The sequence below is a fragment of the Dendropsophus ebraccatus genome, chromosome 14, assembly GCF_027789765.1.
Source record: "Dendropsophus ebraccatus isolate aDenEbr1 chromosome 14, aDenEbr1.pat, whole genome shotgun sequence".
NCBI lineage: Eukaryota > Metazoa > Chordata > Amphibia > Anura > Hylidae > Dendropsophus > Dendropsophus ebraccatus.
Window position 1 is genome coordinate 20,244,088 of NC_091467.1, and position 23,463 is coordinate 20,267,550.

General features: G+C 44.8%; 1 protein-coding gene across 2 annotated transcripts in view; it reads left to right on the top strand.

Moving 5' to 3' along the window:
* Positions 1-23,463, top strand: part of RIMS4 (regulating synaptic membrane exocytosis 4) — a 287,428-nt gene that overhangs the window by 248,840 nt on the left and 15,125 nt on the right. For both annotated transcript variants that reach the window (XM_069951970.1, XM_069951971.1), the window contains one exon: positions 22,963-23,075. In XM_069951970.1, the coding sequence (XP_069808071.1) occupies positions 22,963-23,075 (113 nt within the window). The remainder of the gene's footprint in view (positions 1-22,962; positions 23,076-23,463) is intronic.

Consider the following 23,463-nt stretch of genomic DNA (forward strand, 5'->3'; position numbering starts at 1 on the left):
GATACATCTGTTTTGGTGCATTGCACCAATCTAGAACATTGCAAAGTGCGATCGCTATTGCCACGGGGCCCCCGCACCATACACTCTATTACTACATATCAGCATTAGGACCCAGTGTTGCTACCACTATACTTGGATGAGAACGAGGCCACGTTAATGTGCGAAGAACCAGAGGACCACAAGGATGTGCAGCCGGACTTTAGGACGTGAGGAGGGGTGAGAAGTGCCGCGATTAATAGGAAAATATACGTGATGTTGCCGCCTATGGAATCCGGGCCACAGTGTATACACATAGTATACACTCTGGCTGGGATCCCCAGCGACGCCGCGAGAAACTGACATATTCATTGAATAGCAGCCGCAGAAAACCCTATCAGTGCACACTGTGGAGCAAGCGGCTCCGGCCGTTTGCTCCATAGTGTGCAGTGCAGAGTTCTGATGCGGGCGCGCACCAGATGTGCCTGCATCAGAACTAAGCGGCGCTAAAGATCATCTGGCCGATACTGCAGTATCGGGCGGGATGATCTTTTCTGAGACTGGCCGTTCGGCGGGTCTCTTACAAGGTCTGAACATGGCCCTAGGGTGTTTGGAAAAGCATGGATACAGTCTATGGCCTATGGCTGTATCTGTGTTTTCCAAGACTTCCAAGACATCCAACTTCTTCAGCCACCGGTATTCAATTGCCGAACGATCGAGTTATGCTCATCTCCAGTCTGAATTTTCAGTAGGGTCACTGCCAACGAGAGAAAAAGAAAATATGCAAAAACAGTATACTTTATTGAAGTAGATATAATTACACAAAAAATGTAGCATTGGAGATCTAAATGAACAATGACATGGGAACGCCAGGTGTGGTGCTACCCAAAACAACGTCCCTATGCAGGCATAGCAAACATCCCTAGAAAAAAAAATAAAGCAGCCCAGACCCAAAAATGTGCAACCAATAAAAATTTTTTCTTTTTCTCTTGTTGGCGGTGGGTATACTATTACTGGATGCTGGTACTGTGCATCTTATTTGTAATATAGCCGGGCATGTCCAACTTCCTATTGTTAAATTCTCAGTAGGGGTCATCACCATCTCTTGCCTATCTGTCATGGTTCACATGGCACACTTCTTTTCCTGCTCCAGTCTCATAGGTCAGCACTTGTCTCTGCCGTCACATCTTCACACACTTCACTTGTCACAGCCCAGCACCCACTTTGCTTTTCCATCTCTGTGCTGTGCCAGGTGGCTTCTCGCTTTGCGAAGTTCAGAAATGTTTATGTCACAGCTTACACATTTCCTAGGAATACACCAATTTCATGCAAACACAGAGATTAGGATTGTTTGGTGCAGCTGATCCAGAGATCTCCTCCTGAATAACATGGACAATAAGTAGTCCTCTCCATTATGTGCATGAGCCCAGTAGTCCTGCATATTCATGAGAAGCAGAAAACTCTGCCCACCAGCTGATGATTGGCAGTTATCTATCCACGCTGTGTATAGGCAGTCAACTATCAATCAGCAGCTGGAGGGTGGGGAGAAGGGTGTGGCAAGAATCCTATTCTCCTGCATATTGGGAGAACGGTTGAAGACAATGATGTAAATAATACACTGATCAGTTCAGCATTTCTGTCACTAGTTTATGCTGCCCTCATTTAAGGCAGCATAAACCTAGTGACAGACTCCCTTTAAGTAAATTCGTCTGGCCCTCAAAAAACCATTTCAATTTGTCATGTGGCCCCATGGGAAAATTAATTGCCCACCCCTGCTCTGGGGCATGTTAAAAGTTTTTTTAAAGTGACATATCCCATGTGAACTGTTTGTAAGGAGGGCACATAATAGTCTATTTCCCTATTTTGCCTTCTAACATGTATATATATGTGGATGGTATTAGCTTCACTGTTGCTGACTCTTGTTTTACACATGCATGCCACAGAGGCTGACCTGAAGTTTTTAGACATATCCAATCCACAGCCGTCTATGCAATCTTTTTGTTCCAGACTGCTGCATCTGGACAGTGGATTGCCATTGCCCCCATGTGCTTTGTATGCCAGTGCGGCTTTTAAGCACTATGCCAACCCTGCTGTTTCTGCCCAAGAGACAGCCTCCTAATGTCCACCCCGCACATGTAGATATTGAACATTTGTGCTTCCGCTTGACAAATCGCCTGATGTTCTCTCGATGAATTATTAGACTGCGATCATGGGTGGAGGCCCATACATGGTGGGAGGAACGTAATGATGATATTTACCAGCTACCACAGTGTGCTACAGCCCGGGATAATGTGTTCTGCTGAATGTTTGTATAAATGTGCCACCTGCTGCCTATTAATCCAAACCTGGGATAAAAGCTTATGCTTTATTATAGCCAGTCAGTTTTTCTGCACCTGGACAGTGTATTTGTGCGCCTCACAGGGTCCCTGCTCTAATGCTTGATGGTTCTGTCAATAATATTAATAAAAAGCCATTGCTAAATTACAGAAATTTTACAGCAGGATACAAGACTATAAAGGTGTAGAGGCGGAGAAGGAAAGAGCTGGGAGTCACTAAGTACTTATGGCCTACATTTCTACTACGTGATTTAGTTTATACATGAGTTTGTAGCCTCAGGTGCCCTGATTCCAATGTTATTTTTTATTTATTGCTGTGACCCTATAGGGGTATTACTGTTTGGTTGACTATCTGCACTCTTCCCTGAATGCTCAGATGAGCCTGAGCATGTGTCATTTGATTACCGGTGGCAGCAGAAGTTGGATGCAGCCCTAAGGAAACTTGGAAAACATAGATATATAGAGTATGGCCTATGGCTGTATCCATGTTTTCCAGGCAGCCTTAGGGCTTCTTCCAACTTTTTCAGCCACTAGAAATCAAATGCCGCAAGCTCAGGTTTCAATGAACTTGGGAACTTTTATCAAAAAAAGGGTGTGAATGCTGGACTCGGGTGTGAACTTAAAGCAGGGGCCTTGAATCAGGTCTTCAAAGGGACAGTATCTGCCTAAGAAAGGCAACCAATGAATCAGTGACCCGAGTTAGGGTCCTATTCTATGGAGCGATAATCGTCTGAATCGTCCCAATTTGGCCGATTATCGCTCTGTGGAATAGAGACAAAGATCAGCCGATGATCGTGTCATTGGCTGATCGTTAATTTAAGTTCAAACCTAAACTCATCAGGCACCGACCACGCATCGCTGTGTGGAATAGGGATGCACGGCGGGCATTTCACAAGCACCATGCTTTACCTAAGCATGTTGCATGTTGCTCCTTCTTCCTCCCGGCTCCGTGCGCAGCAGCAGCTTCGGTGCGGCCTGTCTTTGGCTGAGCGGTCTGTCAGCTATCACTGGCCAGGACTGCTGCAGCCAGTGATTGGCCTGAGCGGTCTGTCAGCTCAGAAAGGTCGCACTGAAGCTGCTGCTGCACCCGGGACCGGGAGAAAGAAGGAGCGCAGGAGAAGCCCTGCAACATGGTTAGGTAAAGTGCGATGCCCTGACCCGTGAGGGTCACTTTGCAGTGCAGGTGTTGTGAGCGGGCAGGAACCGGGGCAGCTGCAGGGTATAGGATTGTCACAGTATAGGGCCTGAGGATGGCACAGCTGAGGGACCGGTCTGCGGATTCTGCGGTATAATTGTTACTGGGCATGCGATTCTTCGCTGTACCTAGTCGGGGCACCAGATAAGGGACACCAATGCCAGGGTTCAGTAACAGTGGTGGTTACACTTTTATTGTAACTGAGGTAACTGGTAGCAACAGTCTCTTCCGGATGCAACTGGGTATATAACAGACTTAGATAGACAGAGCTAAGGTGGTGCTGCATAGGCTGAGGTGAAACATGCCGGATGATGGGAGTAGTAGTGAGAGAGGAATAGAGATGCTGGGTGGATTAGAGTACTTGCGGTATGAATCTTGACTTGATGAGGAGATGAATAACAGGAACGACACCCAGATGAGAAGATACTCCAGGCACTTGAGCAGACGGACAGCCAGAATCTGTTACAGCAGAGCACCGAGTCCACTCTTCTGAAGGTGAAGAGAGACACAAACACACAACCTCCTTGCTGGGGAGCAGGGGCCAGAACTAACTAGCAAGGGGAAGTCACATGGTACTCCTGGCCAAAGCTCGACGGCCATTGGAGGAACCATGGTTACAGGGCATGGTCACGTGATCCTCAGCCTTTGCATACCACTGCACAGAGTTAAACACATGTACAATATACATGTACAATACACATGAGTTAAACACATGTACAATATACATGAACCTGAGAGTAATAGGGACTACATAGTCACAGTTGCAGTGCAAATAGTTTCCAGAACAGGCATGGCTGTAATAGCAAAAATAAACTGACAGTGAGAAACCGACAGCGTGTTCTGGGACACTGCAAAAGTATGGGGTTTAAACAAGGACTGCAAGGACATCGGTAACGATCTCCCTGCAGCCCTCGCTAAATAATTATTGGGCCGTGTAATAGGTCCAGTAAACGAGCGCCGATTTAGCAGATCGACGCTTATTGACATTATTGATTGGGCCCCCATCAGCCCGTGGAATAGGACCCTTAGCCTACAGAACTGCTTTACTACCACAAATTGCTGAAAAAGTTAATGCTGTGTATGGTAGAAAGCGTTAGAACAAAAAAAGGCTTTGCAGGTAGCTGAGTTTGGGGCTGTGCAGCCATTAACTGGTCGAAGTACCCATGGTGGCCCTATCCGCTGTCAACAGCACCTAAAATGACCATATGAGCATCTGAATTAAGCCAAAAAGCAATGGAAGAAGAAAGCCTGGTCTGATGAATCACATTCTCTTTTATATGTGGATGGCCAGATGTGGTGACTTGACCTCCAGCTTTGGGTGTTGTTTTGCAATTAATCTCCATGCAATTCGAGTTGCAAAACCCACACTCAAACTGGAAACAAGAGCCTGTTTCTAGAAGAAAGGGTCATGTTTTTCACTGAGAGCGAATGTACCATCAATACATTTGCTTTAAGTCTTGCACATGAATAGAACAGCGCCAGAGCAGGGAAGCTGGTGCTCTTGTCCTTTTTTTTGAATCACGGCCCAGTTCCCATGCACGGCGCCGGTCTATTACCAAGGACTGGCTCGGGCTGAAGCACTGGAGGCAGAGGCCCACCCCCAGTGGGAGAAAACCCCCGCCCCTCTATGACGGGGCTCCATTAGAATGGGAACCAAGCCGCGGCTCAAAAAAGGGACTGCAGCACCAGCTTTCCCATGCTGGCACCGTTCTCTTCATGTGCAAAACTGATGGTACATTCGTTTTAAGGATGTGCTTGGTGCCACAGGACACCTTCTAAAGTTTTGTGGAGTCCATGCCTTAAAGGGGTTATTCAATGCTACAAAAACATGGCTACTTTTTCCCCTCTCTTGTCTCCAGTTCAGGTGTGGTTTGCAATTAAGCTCCATTCACTTCAATGGAACTGAGTTCCAAACCCCACCCAATCTGGGGTTTTTGCAGCAGAAAAGGGAACTATACAACATGAAGAAAATGTATTGGACGTACTGCTAATTTTCTTTGTGTCATAGGGGGAAAATATTTCACACATTCGAGCGGGACCTCAGTGGATAGCTGTCGATTGCGAGCAATAAAGTGATTTGTTTCTCTGGCTAAATTACTGTCCTCGGAGAGTTTCTTTAAAACCTTTTGTATGTGACCACTGTGACAGGACTTGCCAGCTAAACAGATTAAACACTTCGGTCAGCAAGATATATTCTGCTGAATTGGAGCTTACTATAGCGCACAAAAGTGTTCATTTAAAATGGCATGTAAATGTTGAGCCGCCAAGATTCCTCTAAATGCTGAGTAAATCGGAGGGATCTAAATCACCAGCAATGAGGAGGAGCTTTTCCCAGAAGTCCGCAACCGAAGGCAATGTAAAAATCTTTAACGCCAGATAGATATATGTGCATTTTACCTGTGATGATGGGTACCCTTATACTGCTCCTCCATGGGGAGACATAAAGAAGTGCGGATTATACCGTAGCGTTGAGCTCAGCACAAACGACAGCGATGATAAATGAGCTTCCATGTGAATATGAGAATAAACACAATATAAATTAGACAGCATTCGGGGACATAAGCGACATTAAGCAATTTATCAATTTTTTTTTAACGATAAGGTGGCTTTAAATAGATACAAAAGTAGGTCATATACTGTATGTATACACACACAGGCAAACACGCCATATGTATATTTCCTGTTTACTTTGTTGCAGTCCCAAAAATAGGAATCATAGTGTCTGTGTCATAAGAAGAATTGGAATCTAAATTATATATATACAGTGGTGCCTTGGATTACGAGCATAATTTGTTCCGGGACCGTGCTTGTAATCCAAATCCACTCTTAAAGCAAAGCAAATTTTCCCAGAAGAAATCATAGAAATGCAGACAATTGGTTCCCACCCCAAAAATAATTTTTTATTCTGAATAATATGTAAAACAAATGAAACAAACATTTAGAAACAGCTGAATATGTGATATTATGAGTTACTGTACAGTATAGCAATCAGCATGTGGTGTATAATGTATAGTAACTGCATAAACCTGAAAAAACAGAAGCAGTTTGTAGATACAGGATAGAACTGCAGATCCCCATAATGCAGTAGCGTAGTACCACAGGCTAGAATAGAGAAGCAGGGCTGCTGTCAGAGGTCTGTGTGGTCACATGACAGCAGTGGCGAAGGAGCATGTGTTCAGCATGGACCAATCAAAAGGTGAGAATCACAGAGCTGTGCAGGAGGACAGTGACAGAAACCTCTCTATACAGCAGTGTGAATGGCTGAGTGTGAGTGCAGGCACATTATAGCAGCACTGTGTATAGCTGAGAATGAGTGCAGGCACATTATAGCAGCAGTGTGTATAGCTGAGTGTAAGTGCAGGCACATTATAGCAGCAGTGTGTATAGCTGAGTGTAAGTGCAGGCACATTATAGCAGCAGTGTGTATAGCTGAGTGTGCAGGCACATTATAGCAGGAGTAGAAAGGATGGGAAATACAAGGACTGACAGAGACTGCAGGGAGCATGAAGGAATGAAGAGGACATATGTGGGCACATACATGCAGCACTCTCAGTTCGAGGAGAGAGGGGTTACAGCTATGAAGAGATTACCTGCACAGTCCTGTCCCCTGATGTAAGCCCCAGCTTGAAGTGGATCTGCCATGATTTGGAAGGTGAGGGAGACTTCCTGGGTCGGAGTACAGGGCTGTAGACCCCGCTATGCCGACCATGCCGCTCCCCCACTCCCCCTCCCACCCAGTACAGGGAGCTCTTAAACCAAAGCAATGCTCTTAAACCAAGTCACAATTTTGCAAAACTGTGAGCTCTTCTTGCAAAACGCTCTTAATCCAAGTTACTCTTAAACCAAGGTACCACTGTATATTGCAAATATGCTTGCAATCACAAACACTGTAGATTTTCTTAAAGCATTTTTTTTTTCACGACAGATTCTTTTTAAAGGATGGAATTACTACTGTTTGTTAAGGCTAGGCAAAAACTGCGACTTTCCGATTAGAGATAAACCACAGCCATATGCTACCATAGCCAGTAATGTATCAGACAGGGTGTATGGGCATCAAGCAACCAAACTGCTGCATCCTCATCCAAGATAAATGCCTTGGAGTGTTTGGTTGCCCCATTAACGTTGGCAATATACTGTACATTTCTTTTAATCACTGGTTAGTTTTATGTAGAAAAAGCCTCGTAAATGAGAACCATTCTTTACTTCTGCAGTCATTTCCCACAAATGAAGGCTCCCGCCTAAAATCAAGCAAATTCAGTGGCTGTGTAAGTGCCTGCGAGCTGCTAGACAAATTAACAGAAAGTAATGAACAGAAGAATTAATGAAGCCGGCTTCTATGGATTATTCTGAGCTCGAATCTGCCTGACGGATCAAATTAAACCCTTGTATGAGAAAGTCAGATTGTGAAAACCTTTGCAGATCATTACACCCATAGCTCATGTTCCATAGACATACAGAAGATCCAGCCAGTGTCAGATAGAAAACTGTCCGCTGTGACATTTAGGCGATATTCACAACATCCTCTGGAGAGATTAACTGAGAACGGAGGCTCTGAGCTTTGTAAATATGATGCTTCCGTAAAAATAGACTGTGATAAACAGTAACTCAAATCCTATGAGAACGGAGGGCTTTATGAATAGTAACAGGATTTATGAATCTCAGAAGTTTTGCCATTTATGCAACGGCCATGTCCTAGGTATTTGACTGTCTGGTTTCACGTGCAGAATTTTGGTCCGTATAGTCTAAATCAGGAGTGGGTCCAAATTGCAGAAAATGGTGCAAACCTTTCCATTATGGTTTTAGACCAGGGATGGGGAACCTTCGTCCCTCCAGCTGTTGCAAAACTACAATTCCCATCATGCCCGGACAGCCGAAGCTTTAGCTTCGGCTGTCCGGGCATGATGGGAATTGTAGTTTTGCAACAGCTGGAGGGACGAAGGTTCCCCATCCCTGGTTTAGACCATGTTCACTCAAAATGACGGCCATTTTTATTGGACAAACCTTAATTTATAACAGCAGCCGTTATTATACGAATAACGGCCGTTGTTATAAATAACGACTGGTATTTTTTGTTAAATGATGGCAAATATTTGCTGTTATTTTAAAACAACGGCTGTTGTATTGAAATAATGGCCGTTATTTACTGTTATATGGCGGCCATCCACTCAATTTCAACATTGTGTGAACAGATCTTTTCTGTGTTTTTTAATCCACTCCTGGTTTTGGTTGCAATATGAGGACCACAATACTGACTGAAATATACGTAGTGTGAACCCAGCCTAGATGTGATATGTAAACTATATAAAAACACGCATTTCATCTGCACCCATCCATACATATTGGATCAGGCGCCCAGACACACGTGTTCACATTTCCCCTGTTTTATCGATTCCTTCTGCCGGTCCTTGAAACAAGATGAAACTTGGGATTACAAATTCCCAGTCAAATTTGTCACTGGAAACACATTCAGTCAGCTCTGTCCTCCATTTCCGCACACGGCAGCAGATCTATCCGTGTTTATTTTTAACACCCTCACATTTACGGCATTGTTCCTAAACGCCCATAGCACAGGAACCCAGGCGTGAGGTACGGTTCCTACAACTTTACCTCACCCTGGCATCTTTTGTGCGTGGCACACATTTAAGTCAGTGCTGCTGTGCTTCCAGCCGTCATAAACAAGTGGACATTTTTATTGCCATGGCAACGGTGTATTCACAGGCTTTTCTGCTGTCTGCCAGGAGCTGGGGGTTGGCTATGTAGGTATTTGCTAATCCAAAATTTAGCATGCTGTGGCCTTACATGATGTCCCCTGTCAGACGTATACTTCATAGGAAGCTTGTTCCATCTATAACAGTACAGAATAATTAGGAAAACTCCAGGATGTACCGCCATGCCTCCGCAATATTAAGAAAAAAAAATAGAAACCAAGAAGCTGGAGACCTTGGCTGTCTTATTTCCCTCAGTGTCTGGCGGTGGTAACAGAGCTGCTTTACTCTTGAGCAATGAAACTAAAATTAGCTAACCAGGTCAGTAATGCCAGCTAAGATACAACCTGCAAAAAGGTAGAGTATCCTCCAGGGGTGGTAATGGTCCAAATAGCGGCAATTAGTACTGTATCCTACTATATAAGGGTATGTTCACACTGAGCAAAACAGGTGGAATTCCGCGTCGGCGTTTCTCGTAGCAGAATCCAGCCTGCCTTAAATGGGATGGCTCACGCGCCTCCTCTCCCACCGCTCTCTGCTCAAAGAATCGACATGTCAATTCTTTGAGCAGAGAGCAACAGAAGTGGAGGCATGCAAGCCATCTTATAAAGATACTGTGTGACACTGAGGCAGGCGGGATTCCGATGTGGGGAGCTCCGCCGCGGAATTCTGCCTGTAAACAAACCCTAAGACTATTACTAACCCAGGAAAATCTTCTCAAAAATTCAAGGGTCGTCTTATACGCCAGATTGGAGAATCTGCCGTCACCGCCAGGGATGAGCGAACCGTCTGACTTTTGGTCCGACTGCATCTTCGCTCAATTACTATGCCTGCGATCCCAGGTGCATATTTGTGGGAGCACATATGCCAGTCAGTGCCTATTGTTAACATGCAGCTAAATGGAACCAAGAGGACAAAGTTCTCCCTGTGCAGCGGCCAAACCACGTATGCGCCATCTTACTGTACTGAATGAATAAGAGAATTGCTTAAGTGCAACAGCCATGAAGATCAATACACTATACAAACTACTGATGGATGTAACCTAGGACATCTAGGTCATAACAGACCTAAGAGATCATATTTTATTGAGTGATCTCTCTGTACAAATACATTTTCTATATTTAGTACTATTTGCAATGGTTAGGTTCATAATGGGGTTCAATGGGATACGACTGTCTTGTTGGGAATACCCAGTTGAACATGTCTTTGATGGAGATGAGTACGATTTAAGCATGCTCAAGTCGGATTGCTCGGCATTAGAGTTGAGCAAACTTTGAGCGTGATTGAGTTTGTCCGAACCTGATCGTACAGCATTTGATTAGCAGTGGCTTTTGAAGTTGGATAAAACTCTAAGGCTGTCTGGAAAACATGGATACATCCTTTGGCCTGTATCCGACGCTGTATGCTCAGGGTTTGGACAAACTCGAGCATGCTCAAAGTTTGCTCAACTCTACTCGGGATTTAAATACCAGTGGCTGATGAAGTTGGATGCAGCCCTAGGGAGTCCTGAAAAACGTGCATATAGCCTGTATCCATGTTTTCCAGGACTCCCTAGGGTTGCATCCAACTTCAAGAGTCGCCGATATTTAAAAAAGGAGTAATTCATCTTGAACACCCGAGTCATGCTCATCTCTAGTCTTCGACATAATGGGGGAGGGGGGATATGAAGACCAACGCATCTATCCTCTGGTCTTAGGCTTGTATGGGAAGGCAAATCTATATAACTTTCAGGAACCAGTTGATCTGAAAGAAAAAGATTTTCGCTGGATGACCCCTTTAAGGTGGCCATACACTTTCAATAGCTGTCAGCCAAATGTTCGCCTGCTTGACAGCTATTGAGGGGTAAGGCCACCTTAACTATCTAACTGTATATGTGCTGTATAAGTGCTGTATTCTCTAGAGGGCAATCTTTGTAAAACACAGCTGGAGAGAAAATTTATCTTTTCACGCTAGACAAACACTGCGGCTCCTACATTTATTTACTGATAAGGACCCGAATAAAAATGTCAATGTTTTATCTTATTCCTGCATACATGGTGCCGGTAATCGACAGAAGACTTAATATGTCCTATATTACTAGGAAATTGAAGCAAATTCACGGCGAGGCCAGATGGATACTGATGAACGGGCCAATCTGATTTAGCCTCATGTTCAACCCTTGACACTTGTACACTCATTGAGGATTGCTAAGTGTTTTGCTAAGTATACCACCAGTTCAGCCTCCTTATTAATAGTTGCCAGTCAAGTGCCGAGTGTGTCATTTTATTGCCCTCCCTTTAAACAGCACTTACGTAAATAGGTTTTATTGATGGTGCAAGTCTTAAGATAAATTAACATCACGCTTGGAGGAAGATGGAGAGACCATTAGGCTACACGACACTGAAAATCTAATTGGAAGTGGTCACCACTATAGGCATGTATTGATGTATTGATATACAGGACCATTTTGGGGATTACAGTGTGGACTCTCTTCCATTCATTGTTCCCTATGATGGCTCCTATTATGAGTGCTAAGCCTTGTTGAGAGGGTGCTGGTGCTGAGTCTGTATGGTGAGGTGTAAAGTAGTACTCCGGCAGACAAAAAACAAAACACAGACACATACAGCTTACATACTTACCATCCCTCCGGTGACGATCGCCACTTGAATGTCCTGCCGGCCGTGTCCCCCTCATCTCCGTCCGCCATTCTCATTACTATCCACATTAGTAAATCTTGGCCATTGTCTATGAAGCTGCCAAAGATAGCCAACTGCTGTACTTTATAAGCAAAACAAACATTTAGGTCCCCGTTCTTGAGATTGTGGGGGGTCCTTATTCAGGGGAAAAGGGATTAAACTTGGAGTATAACTTTTATTTTACAACTGTGAAATTGAATTCAATAAAGTTCATTGGGAAAAAATGCAGTTTTAAGGCATAAAAATCAACAATTTATGTCTCAAAATGGGGTTTAAAACACTCAGGGTGCCCATTACTAATTCACAGTATAGATAAATTGTAAAGTAAAAAAAAAAATGCTTAGAAAAACTCCTATATATAACCTGTGACAATAGGTGACTGAAACATTTCACAATGCCCAAAACAAGAAAAATTTTCTACAATAATATATTTGCCCTTTGACCATTAAAAAGTAGAAGGGAAAAAAATAAATAAATATATATATATATATATATATATATATATATATATATATATATATATTGTGGCATGGTGGGGCTGTAAGAGGCAGTTCTATGCCTCTGGAGTGGGAATTGGAGTTCAGGTGGAGCTCCTGGTCCAGGTACTCCACTCCAGTCCAAGAGCTAATGAGGCTCTGAAACCACCTGGTGGAGCTCTATTAGAGACTCCAGAGCTTCCCAGGTGATGGCTCCCAGGTGAAGACTCCCATTGTGGGAGAACAGGCAGCACTAGGCCTGTGGGAGCTGCAGACAAGAAGTCTGGGTAAGACCAGTGGAGCTGGTGATATTGAGCATTAGGCTCATAAGTGACAGCTAGGGAAGCTGTGGTGTTAGTCAGTGGCTAGACGGCCTAGGTTTTATTTTATTGGCAGTGTTGCCTATGTCTTGTGTTTCTTGAACGGATAAATAAAGCTGACTGAGGTCAGTATAAAGCATACAGCACTGACTGGACTGCAATTTGTGATGTGCCAACCGTCTCAGGCCCAGGAGATGGCGATCCCAGCAAGTGAGTAACCCCCAGATTGTCACATATGGTGGAGGATTGCTGTGGGCAAGAAAATGGCACATGAAGTTTGTGGCTGGATTTAAAGGGCCAGAAGCCTTATAAGAGGCTGTGTCTCTGTGGAGCAAGAGAGACATACAGAGACTGTGTTTCTGCTGGTTTTAAAGGGCCGGAAGCCTTATGAGAGATTGTGTCCCTGTGGAGAGAGACATACAGAGACTGTGTTGCTGTGGAGAGAGACCTACAGAGACTGTCTTGTCTGGATAAGGCCAGTATTGCTTATGTTTGAAGCTGGTGTTTCTGCTGCATAAAGCATATAGTTGCCATGGGTCTAGCAGAGGAATATGTCAGACGCATATGGGACATACAGCGCCGTGAAGACATGGCCAAACAAATGGGTTATAACCTTGCGCAGTTTGAAGCAGAGCGGGAGGCTGTTGAGGCCCAACTGCAAAGGACATTGGATAAGCAAGCTCCTGTACAAAATGCATGTACTGCTACACCCCACACTGCACTGCAGGGGGCTGCTAACCAGAAAGCACAGGGGTCCAAGCCCAGTGGTTGCTGTACCAAGGTCCCAGTTGCATCCTGGTCTGATTCTCCAGATAAAAAGCGTGAGGGTGCCGTCCCTAAAGCCAACCAGCCAGAGCCAGGCTTGAGATGTATGAGAATGGACTGTTGTGTAATTGGATGTGCTTTTGCCCAAAGCCCAAGTGTTAAAAAGTCACTTTTGCAGAGGCGCCATGATGTTGTTGCTAGGAGCAACCAACCACACCAGCAAGTGGCCGTCACTGAGCAGAGGGAGCCATGTTGGAGGTGCATGGGAGAGGGGATCTGTGCATCTTATTGTCCTCTGGTCAGGAGATCAGAGAAATTTAAACCAAAAACCTGTGAATTGCTGGTGGGTGGAATCCCACTGCTGGTTGACCTGGATTGTCGCCAGGAGGTGTCCAGGGTCCACCCCGATATTATACTGTTTGTGAAAAGTCGACCAGAGCCGTATGGTAAGACTATTCTAATTGACTTTAAAACTTGTTATGGGACAGTAAATCATGTGCTGGAGGTCTGCGCGGAGCTTCAGGTGGAGTTCATACTTGGCAGAGACTTTCCTTATTTCTGGCAGTTGTGGGAGGGAGAGTCCCCAGTAAAGTGTACTGTACCACTGCCTAAGGGGGAGGAGCCAGGAGAACCATATGCAAAAGTCCCAGAGTTACCAGTGGGTGGAGCCTCACTGTCTTACTGTGTGAACTGTGACCAAAATAAGTCCAAATGTTCACCAATGCTACCAAGTGAGGAGAAGAATCCTGTGGCTGACAAGACCATCCTGATGTCTGATGAGATTATTGCACAGTCTGAACATGGACTTGAAAAGTCAGATGAACTTAATGATAATGTATTGCATGCAATGTGTATTGAAAATGTCACCCCGCAGTTATGTGATAGCAGTAAGGTAATGTCAGATTTGCTGCCTAACATGCATTTAACCCATAACTATGTCCCACAACCTAAGCAGGTAAATGACGGGTGTACTACAGCGTTAGTTCCAGTGAATGCAGAGTGTGAACTAACCTCTAAAGCAGAAAAAGCAGCAGAGGGGATTAGCTCTAGTGTGCCCCTAAAGGTCATGATGTGTAAGGACCAGAGGATTGCATGTGATGAAGGTGCAGTGCTGCCCCTAGAGGTCATGGTGTGTAAGGACCAGAGTATTGCATGGGATGCATGTGCTGTGGTTGAAAGCAATACAGAGAGTTTGGTGGCCTTTACTGAGTCAAGTGAGGCCAATGTGGTTGCTAGTGACAACCAGATATCTGCTGCTGAAGATAACAAGGAGGGTGAGCAGACTCACAAGCCCATGGGTTCATATTATGCTAAGAGAGTCACCTACAAAGTCAAACAGCATGTGAGAAGTGACTGTGGCAGTAAGCGGTATGTATGCTGGGTTTGTGGGGCGCGTTTTTCCCAAAGTGATGCAGTGAGAATGCATGTGGTGAGGAAACATAGTGAAAATGTGTTGTGTATTCTCACACCTAAACTATGTTCCTACAACAGCTGTGCTGTACCCAATAGGTATCTCCGAAATAAAAGGGGGAAAAGTGACCAGTGTGAATATGGTTGTAGACTGAAATGTTGCATGGAGATAGCCAGATGTGCTTGGACTGGTAGGAAGCCGTATGCACGTGGTTTGTCTGAGAGCGCCCCCTGTGTCTATGACAGTAAGCCTGGTGTGGGTGACCGTGTTACAATGCAGAGCCAGATAGACCTGAGTGGTGCACCCAGTGAGGTTAGTGGTGGTCACACAGTAGCATCCAGTGATGTTAGTGAGGGTCACACAGTAGCAGCATCCAGTGATGTTAGTGGTGGTCACACAGTAGTAGAACAGTCGCCACTTATGGTTATAGAGTCCCTTCTTTGTCAGGTCCCAGAAGCTGTTCCTGTGGCTAATGTGAACATGCCTCAAGTAGCAGATGATGAGATGGTGGCCAGAGAAGGTCAGGCTGAAGAGCTTGTGTTGGCTCACACATTACCTCTTACAGGGAGTCTTGAAGTTGCTGAGGCTGATATAAATGGTGAAGAAGTAAATTTGGGGAAACTGTGTCCTCAGTACACAGATGTGCATGAAGGAGCTGATATGAAGACTTTCACTTTGGAGACTGAAAGTGAATGCAGTCTGTATGTTGCCCTGTCTGAAGTGAGAGGTAGTGAGAACTGTCAGTCAATGTCTAAGCCGAGTGTCACTCATACAGTCCCCTACAATGTAGCTGGAAGTGAGAGGTTTCATGTTGCCGAAGGTAACAGCCTGGATGTTACCAATAAGGGAACCCAAATTACATATGAGAACAAGGACTGTGTGCACGCTGAGAGTGGTTCTCAGTACAGCCGTCCTATGTATGTCTCCACTTATGGACGTGGTCATGAAAGAAATGAACGCCAAAGTGAGAAAGTGGGGTACGGTGGTTCTGTGTTATGGAAAATGCGGGGAAAACAAAAATCTCATGAAAAGTGTGTGGTGTGTCCCCAGAAAAAGAAAATGAGGCATGAATGGTGTCACATCTTACCCCAATGTAGGACCTTTGACCCAGGAGGGGGTGTTAATAAAGTGACAAGTCCTATGGCCTTTGTCAGGGGGGGAGGATATGTGGCATGGTGGGGCTGTAAGAGGCAGTTCTATGCCTCTGGAGTGGGAATTGGAGTTCAGGTGGAGCTCCTGGTCCAGGTACTCCACTCCAGTCCAAGAGCTAATGAGGCTCTGAAACCACCTGGTGGAGCTCTATTAGAGACTCCAGAGCTTCCCAGGTGATGGCTCCCAGGTGAAGACTCCCATTGTGGGAGAACAGGCAGCACTAGGCCTGTGGGAGCTGCAGACAAGAAGTCTGGGTAAGACCAGTGGAGCTGGTGATATTGAGCATTAGGCTCATAAGTGACAGCTAGGGAAGCTGTGGTGTTAGTCAGTGGCTAGACGGCCTAGGTTTTATTTTATTGGCAGTGTTGCCTATGTCTTGTGTTTCTTGAACGGATAAATAAAGCTGACTGAGGTCAGTATAAAGCATACAGCACTGACTGGACTGCAATTTGTGATGTGCCAACCGTCTCAGGCCCAGGAGATGGCGATCCCAGCAAGTGAGTAACCCCCAGATTGTCACAATATATATACTTTTAGGGGGACATTTCAACACTTGCGGAAGGGGCATACACCAGGGAGAAGGTGCAGATTCGCCCCTTTTTCCTGAGGTATGCCTGCATTATTCCCCGCTCACCCGATGGGCGGGCCTGGGGGGGCGCAGCAAGGCGGAGAAGAGGCGTGGCCTCCTCCTGAGCCGCATTTACCATGATTTACGCCTGCTCGCAAGTGTAAATCATGGTCCAAATTTACACCTGCTGGAAGTGCCCATCTTTCCTGTAGATATCCCACGTGCATCATGGCTTCCATGATTCCCAGAGAAGTAAACTTGTTTCATAAATTCTGATGATCCTATTCACTTACAATTGAACATTAATCTTATAAAAAAAATCTATATCTGGAAAACTATAATATCTGTTATACAATGACATTTCCTTATTGCAACAACCTTCGTGGTTACTTTTGCATGGGTCAGATACGCTGATGCTTTTCTGCAACAAATTTAAATGCAGAAAATCTGCAGACTATTACAATACCATTCATGTGGTTGAGATGTGAGAATATCCCTTTCATACTCTTCAGAAAAAAAAACCCCTTGAAGACTTGGACTTAAATTGGCCATCTGTATTTATGCCGTGGATACGTTGCGGATCAGGTGAGATGGTGTAAAGACAAGAGTCAATAGTCAGTATTCAGACAGTTTCTATAATTTCAAATCCTAAAGCACTTCAGAACAGATGCCATTCAAAATTGTATATGCTGGTATATGAATTTACTATAGCCTACAGCTCCTTAAAGCGGAAAGCCTGCCATGTCCGCCATATTCATGCATCTTCAGATCAGGACTCATATTCTTGTTTGTCTTTGGATAATCTTTCCATTCGGCCATCGATACTCTTATTTCTCGCCGCACAGGATTTGGCTGAGCTCCTTCCTCTGTTTCATGGGGGAGTTTTACTGCTTTCTATCTGTCTGTTCATCATCATGTATCAATGTCGGCCATATTCCCAGAACTGGAATTCACAAGCTATAAACTCTATAGCCTGCATGATTCATTCCCCTTTCTCCAATTTCTGCACCCATTAGTCAATGTTGGCCATATATGTGCAGCTGGGCGCTGGAAAAAACAATACTATGCTACTCCTATCGCTGTATCCATGCTGCAGTACGTATATATTATTAAAGGCCACGTACCAAGATTTACAGGGGGGTTAAATGTAATTACAAGCCAGGAGTAAATCCAGCAGATAATATTTGTCTAGTTCAGGACAAGTAGGAGGCTTAATAGGAATGAATGGACCTTACTAGGGTTGTACTTTGTAAATTGTACTTGCGTATATACTATGGGGAGGATTATGCAGAAATGTCAAAAAGTGACAAAATTGATGCGCAAAAACTCATCTTTGTCTTTTTGCTGCCTGTGCGGCTCACGCCGGGAAGGTGGAGAAGGGGTGAGCAATGGATGTGGCAATTTACTCCTGATTTACCTCTTAACAGTCACCTCTTTGGCCAATGTTAGGGTATATTCACACTGAGGAATAGGTGAGGAATTGAAGAGATTTCTGTTTGAAATTTCCTATTCTTCAGCTCGGGCAGCATGGACACAGAATTGGAGAGGGCGCATTATTCCCCCCAGATCCATGTATTATCTTAATGTGTGATTTTATGTTTTAAAGGGGATCTGGTTTTGAAATTGTTAAAAAAAATTCAACCAATCAGTTCTAAAGATCTTGTTGGTGAGTTGGCATCTCCATAATATTCCAAGTAAATAGGACTTGGGACTGATTAGTGATGAGCGAACTTGCTGAACGTTCGGGTGCGTCCGAATACAAATGCTCTGCATTTGACTCCCAGTGGCTGGAGAAGTTGGATGCAGACCTAGAGAATCCAGGAAAACAAGGATACAGCCATAGGAGAAGTTCACACAATGTTTATTTTCAATTAATCATGGCCGTTGTTTCAAATTGCAACAGGGGACGTGATTAATTGAAATTATACAGTGCATTGAAGTCTATGGAATGCCGGACGGAGGCCAGAGTTTTTTGTTGCGGCTACTATTCATTGAATAGCGGACGCACAAAACTGACTGTGCAGACAATGTAAAGTGCGACTCTGGCTGCACTTACATTGTCGGCTATGGGTAATTGGAGTGGGGGCACACCCGAATGTGCCTGCATCCCAATTCAAAAGAAATGATGTTCATCTGGCCGTTACTGTAGTACCAGCTTGGATGAACTTCACTGACACTGGCCATTCTGTGACACAGCCGTGTCACAGAACGGCCGGTGTCTTACTTTGTGTGAGCTGAGCCCGGCCATAGGCTGTACATTTGGCAAGTTAGGCAATGTTCACTCATCACTGGTACTGATAGAGTAAAGCCCCTATTACATGGGGCGACGGAGAGCTGTCAGTGCTCGTTTGCTCCTTACAAGCATCGGCAGCGAGCGGGTGAGTGCAGAGGGGGCCGCTGGAGCTTCGGGGGGGTTGCCCGGGTGATAGCTAGATCGTCCGGGCAGCCCACAGCAGATAGCAGCGGTCTGCTGCTGCCGCCGCTCCTATTCCGCAGATCGACTGCAGCATATCACTGCTATCTAAATCGTTTGTCTGCGGCGATCGCTGTCTTCTATTACACAAGATAATTATCGTCCGTAACGGCCAATATCAGCCGAAAACGCCCGATTATCTGCTCCAGGCAGATTGCTTTCTATTCCCCACCTGTGGCAGCCCGGCACATGGGCTGGATCGTTTATACACCTGTGCAAAACTCAAACAGCAGTAAATGTTCCTGGATCATTCCTAATAATGAGGAGGGTGGGGAGGAAGGACGGAGGGGTGGTGCCAGCCTAATGCATATACAAATGTAAGCCCCGGCCGTTAGACACAGCGCTGCAGGATAAAAAGTTGTTTTTATGACAATAACTGCATCCCCTGCCGAACGGACCCCAGGACAGATCTTGGATTAAAAGCAGCTATCCGAAGGTACAAGTGGTTTGGGGGGGACAGATTGTGGGTACGGAGTCGCTTTAAGGTTCTTATAACTCCTGGACTGCACCATCTAATCTTATTCAATGCTCCTTTAATCATGCTGTGGAAAATAGATCAATTCTCACGTCCCTTTAGTGAGTTACATTCATCCCATCAGCTACTATTTAGACCATACCGCTAGATTTCCCGATCAAAGGCTTCCCGTAATTGGAGGTGGTAGAGGCCAGGCAAGCTCCACTGCATTTAACCGTATTTCTATACAGAATAGTTTATAATCAACCATAACAGCTATTTTAGGTTAATTTTTATAACAAAGAAAAGCTAATTAATCACACGACGAGCATTCGCAGCTTGTTCACTCGTAGAGCAGATGAAAATTAAGTCCATTTAATATATAAAGTTGCTACAAACAGTAGTCTAAGGGAAAAAAAAGGCAACCGCAGCAAATTCTCTCGCTGAACTTTCTCCTAATTGAATCAGCTGATTTTATTTTGACCGTCTCGATAATTGTTACGAATGGTGCACTTTCCCGTTCTGTGCGTCTACACAAATTAAATTGCAGACCATAGGGAAGTATGATCTTGCTTTTAACCTTCATTTTAATGATGCAAGGATCTTCCTTAATTAAACACATTAGGGCTTTTTCAAAAATTTGAAGCCTTAAAACCGACATCTTTGAACCGTAGATATGCTTGGTAAGAGGGAATACGATTGTGCTGTGGAGGGAGCATTGGGGAGAGTTTTCCTAAAGCAGTCAGGGGTCGGTAACGGAGGAAATTACTAATAGCTGGTTACTAGAGATGTGCGAACCGGGTTCGGGTTCGAGTCGATCTGAACCCGAATGTTCGGTATTTGATTAGCTGGGGCTGATGTCGGCTGATCGTTGCAGTCGCTTGTTTTTCAACATGTTGAAAAACAAGCGACTGATATAGCAGCGAACTGCTGCCGTCGCTCCGTTGAATAGGAGCGTCGGCAGCAGACGCTGTTGTATCCTATGGGCTGCCCGGACGATCAGTGATCACCCGGGAAGCCCCCCCCGCAGCTCCCGCCGCCCCCTCCCGCACTCACCCGCTCGCTGCAGTCTCGTTGAATAGCGGCGGCAGAGAGCGGGGAACGAGGAGCAAACGAGCGCTGAGATCGCTCGTTTGGTCCTCTTAACGACCAGTGTAATAGGCCCTTTAGGGCTTTATCCAACTTCAGCAGCCACCCCTAATCAAATGCCGAAAGTTCGGGTTCGAATGGACTTGAGCATGCTCAAGGTTCGCTCATCTCTACTGGTTACTCCAACTGCTTTCCACCCCATAATCAGCCGACATCGTTCATGTCGGCTGATCGTTGTCTTCTATTACACAAGATCATTATCAGCCAAATATTGGCCAAATACTATAAGTCTACACAACTGGGCGTAGACTTATAGTCCGAATGAGGCCAGTGTTAGGAACCATCTCGCTGAGGTTTACCTTAACATGATGAGATTTTAAACTCGATTTGATCAAAAGGTTTGGTTTTTATCGTTTCTATGACGGAGGGAGTATACACAGTCGCGAAACTTGCAGGTTGCTTCAGCCCATTTCTGTTTTTGCCTGTCTGTCAGAGACATGTCAAAAGTTTTGATTGGTCGAGGTCGAAGCGAAGTGTTCAGATCACATTTGATCAGGTCTGTGCCTCTCCTGACTCTATTACGTGACCTGGACAGCCGAATAATCCATGGGGCCGTCTAGGTCAGACAGACACAGAGCGGGGAGAGGAACTACAGCAGGGGAAGATACTTATGGAGCCTGGAGTCCCAGCCCCAGGTGTGATTAGGGCTGAGGCTCCAGGTCCACAAACCCTCTGACAACTGAATGTTGGTGTCAGCTGTCAGTCAAAATCACCACAACGTACAACACCTAATGCCAATCATCAGGGGTTGGTGAAGCCTCGGCTGCGGAAACATCAAACAGAAGCACCAAAGCGCCCCCCCCCCCAGCAACCCGTCCGGCTGCTATGGACCCAGACGGCACGCCCCTAGCAACCGACCAGACCAGTCGCCAGGCATGCCATCGACACTGTCAGAGAGACGGACACCCACTCCCCGGCAGTGCGGGAAGCCGAGCATGTGGCCCAGGTCCTGACAGTAGCTTTCCCTCATGTCTTCATGTCATGTCACTCAAATAGACAATATGCTGCTATGCTTTTGTTTTGTTTTTTATTATGATTTAAAACCCCAAACATTTCAGATAGAATCAGTTTTCTAAATGACCAAACCCTCACTTTATATCATGCTGCCTATGATTCCAGCATAGGACAGCTGCCAGGTTCCCTTTAATACTGGGGCATGGCTGAGCTCTTCTGCCCCTTTAGTTTAACGATCAATAAGGGTCTCAGCACCTGGATTCCCACCAGTGGAGATTTAGTGAATCTCACTGAGACATTTCAAAAATGTTTATAAAAACCAGTCCCAGACATATTTTAACTATTGAGTGACAGCTGTCATCCACAGGAGTTTCCCAAGCAGCATACAACTCAAGAGGATACATTTACTTATACTGTCTAATTCTTAGACATTGTAAACCTGGACCAAACAGTCTAAAAATTTGCCAGATTTATTGATGTGTTTCATGCTGTTTGATAAAATTTGGTGCGTATGTAGACTGTCTAGTCTTAATTTAAACCAACTTTTTAGCGCTCAAAGTCACATTGAAGCCATTTCCCTTTTCCAAATAAGATATGCCCCTTTACCACTAGGCTATGCCTTCTTCTCAAACACCTAGCAAAAAGTAAAAAATCAGGCACTTTTGCAATAGCAAACAGGCCTCAATGCAGCAACTGCAGCTCAAAGGTGAAAACCTAAATATCTCACTAAAAAAAGTCTGCTTGTAGCCTCAGCGTTAGAGTAAGTTCACTCCTTGTCTGCCGTGTTGACTGTGCTGGTAAAAATCCTTCTTTCAGCAAGCTGGAAAGTGAACTGTACATAGCAGAAAGTGTAAAACTGTTACACTGCCATCTAGAGGCTGTTATGAGATACTGCATTTACGGCTTCTTTTTTTTTAGATTCAATAGCAAAAAGTTATCAAGAATGTATAATTATCTGATTATTGATTCTATTTAACATTTTAGAGAAGATTTATTCTGTATCGTGACATAGCACTGACCTCGCACTGAGCAGATTGTTTGGACAGCGCTCATCTTTCTTAATGGACTTCTGAGGATAATTGGATTTTAATAGCAGATCATGATGTAAATTCCAGAAACTGTGAATCTTACTATATTGTAGACAAAGAAATGTTCAACTCCTCTGTCTCTACTTTGTGTACGTTGCATCCATTTTACCCCATGGAGGTCTATGGTTACTTTTTAACTTAATGGATTCAGAGTTTTTTTTATAATTTGAAGCTGTGTTTATACTATACTGAAAAGAGCTTTATAGCTGATTGAGTATCTTGTATAAGTCCCGTCACTGATGGTCTTGTATTTAATGACCCCCAGCTTAAACTACAGTGGAATGTGCCTGGCTTCCGATGGACAGTTTGGTGACTTCCTCTCTGGCATGGGCCCAGCGCAGTTTGTTGGTCGTCAGACGCTAGCAACCACATCTATGGGTAAGTCACCATGATCGGACCACTGGATGGGTCATGTCCGCAGCTGCTGTCAAAGGTTGTACATTTAGTTGACCACAACATGTCCATCACATAACATCAGTATGTCCTGGTCTACTGAATAATAGAGGCTCTAGCTACTTCTATCACTTGCTTGCTGACCAATATTCAGCAACTCCTACCCAACAATACCAATGCCATTCACCATGTATGATTAGATTTTCTACATTAACCATAATCCACATACTGCGCAAAGTATGGCTCTATTGCATTCAGGTTCCAAGGTATTCTACTTAGCAGCACTTCTTCGAATGATGAACAAGGGATGCAAAGGGTTCAATGGTTACAGAAGCCAGTAAGTTGTACTATATATGTTATACACGATATAAAT